Source organism: Echinococcus granulosus, assembly GCF_000524195.1.
Source record: "Echinococcus granulosus chromosome Unknown EG_S00215, whole genome shotgun sequence".
In the NCBI taxonomy this organism is placed as follows: domain Eukaryota; kingdom Metazoa; phylum Platyhelminthes; class Cestoda; order Cyclophyllidea; family Taeniidae; genus Echinococcus; species Echinococcus granulosus.
Genome location: NW_020170595.1, coordinates 84,467 through 85,928, shown reverse-complemented (window position 1 = coordinate 85,928; position 1,462 = coordinate 84,467). Strand labels below are relative to the sequence as shown.

Here is a 1,462-nt window from a genome sequence, read left to right as displayed (position 1 = left end):
TTGAGTAGAGCTGAAACAACTTTACTCAAATGAGCAGGGCTTTTAAAACTGCTTGCCATATGTACCATCGTGCCTTGGAGTAGAAATTACTAGTCAAATATTTGGGTGCCAGGCTCATTGATCCCACTAAGAAGTTTACAACCTTAAAAATGATTATTTGAGCGCTGATGTAAGATTTAAGCAGCTTGAATAATATTAGTAGCACCCACTACCACATCCTTTACCCAAAATACTTTCTCTTTTGAATTATTATTCTGTTTATTTTTATGCGGTTATAGATCCAATCAAATATTCAGCACGATTATGAAGTAGGAAATTACGGAACACAAATCACGCTTAGACATGGCCAATAATGACGTGCTTACTAAATTATTAAAAACATAAGCCATATAAGGATGTTTGGCTTTTATTACATGCATACTTACACAGCCTATCTTAAAACAACTGAACATGGGAATTAAATGGCATAGCTAGACATTAAATTGAAGAGAACCAAAAAGCAAAAAAGGAAAAATACTAAAAAATATTGGTATCAAAAACGATCCATCCTAAATAAAAAGGGTAACAGGAGAGCATTTGGTATTAATCGTCAATTACTTATATGCTAAACGATTAGTGCATTTGCAAAATCATAAACAGATTAAAGACTAAATTCAGATGTCAGATTTGTCATTAATCTTTCTTTGGTACAAACACAAAATTTTCATACCAACTGGCTATACAATAATAGTGGCAATTAAATTAAGAGTGTTGAGTTACAAACAAAACTTAAGAGCTTACGATTTTTTTAGAGAAAATGTGACTTGCTCCATTTTATACGAACACATTCCACCATATAACTGAAAACCGAAAGATACAAAAGCTAAACATTAAACATCATCATGGACTAAGGCCGACAAATGGAGAAAAACCTACAGGGATGGTATACTAACATGTGGCGTTGTAGTGCGTCCCACGTAGCAACATCTAAGTAGCATTCTGTACAGTATAGGCGTATTCCTGAATCCCTCGTATTTTGAACTGCAGCATAATCCAATAGAAGACGATGTGGGAGGTGTTTATATAGAAAGCCGAAATTATTGCAGACCAAAAGGGCAATTGTGACGTAGCTGTATTTACACCTACAAGCACTTACAAATGTGTCTTCGAATAAAGTGACGGAGAAGTCGTTCAAACCAGTGGAATTGTCTTGGGCACTGGCAGCAAGCATTATGGTTGGACACTATTTTTAAGCATTAAAGTAAAATTTTAATGTTAATTTTAACATTAGCACAAAAAAAGGTTAACAAAAATGGTTTTCAGATTTACTTTTTTGGTGCAACAAAACGAAACCGGTGGTTGCGAATTCCCTCTGACAAACCGGGCAGTATTCACGCATGTATGCTGGACTTTGAAAAGTACGTCTTAAATGTGTTGCCATAACTTTCTTTTGTCTTTAAATGCAGTGCTGAAAGAAGCAATT

General features: G+C 34.7%; 1 protein-coding gene across 1 annotated transcript in view; it reads right to left on the bottom strand. All coding sequences in view use genetic code 11, as the record gives it.

The window, feature by feature from the left end:
- Positions 1-176: 176 nt before the first annotated feature.
- The window catches only part of EGR_10396 (hypothetical protein), a gene marked incomplete at both ends in the record, with an annotated part of 5,448 nt that continues 4,162 nt past the window's right edge, over positions 177-1,462 (bottom strand). The window contains 4 exons of the mRNA XM_024499645.1: positions 177-254; positions 366-444; positions 781-839; positions 1,136-1,222. Coding sequence (XP_024345952.1) covers positions 177-254; positions 366-444; positions 781-839; positions 1,136-1,222 — 303 coding nt within the window. The remainder of the gene's footprint in view (positions 255-365; positions 445-780; positions 840-1,135; positions 1,223-1,462) is intronic.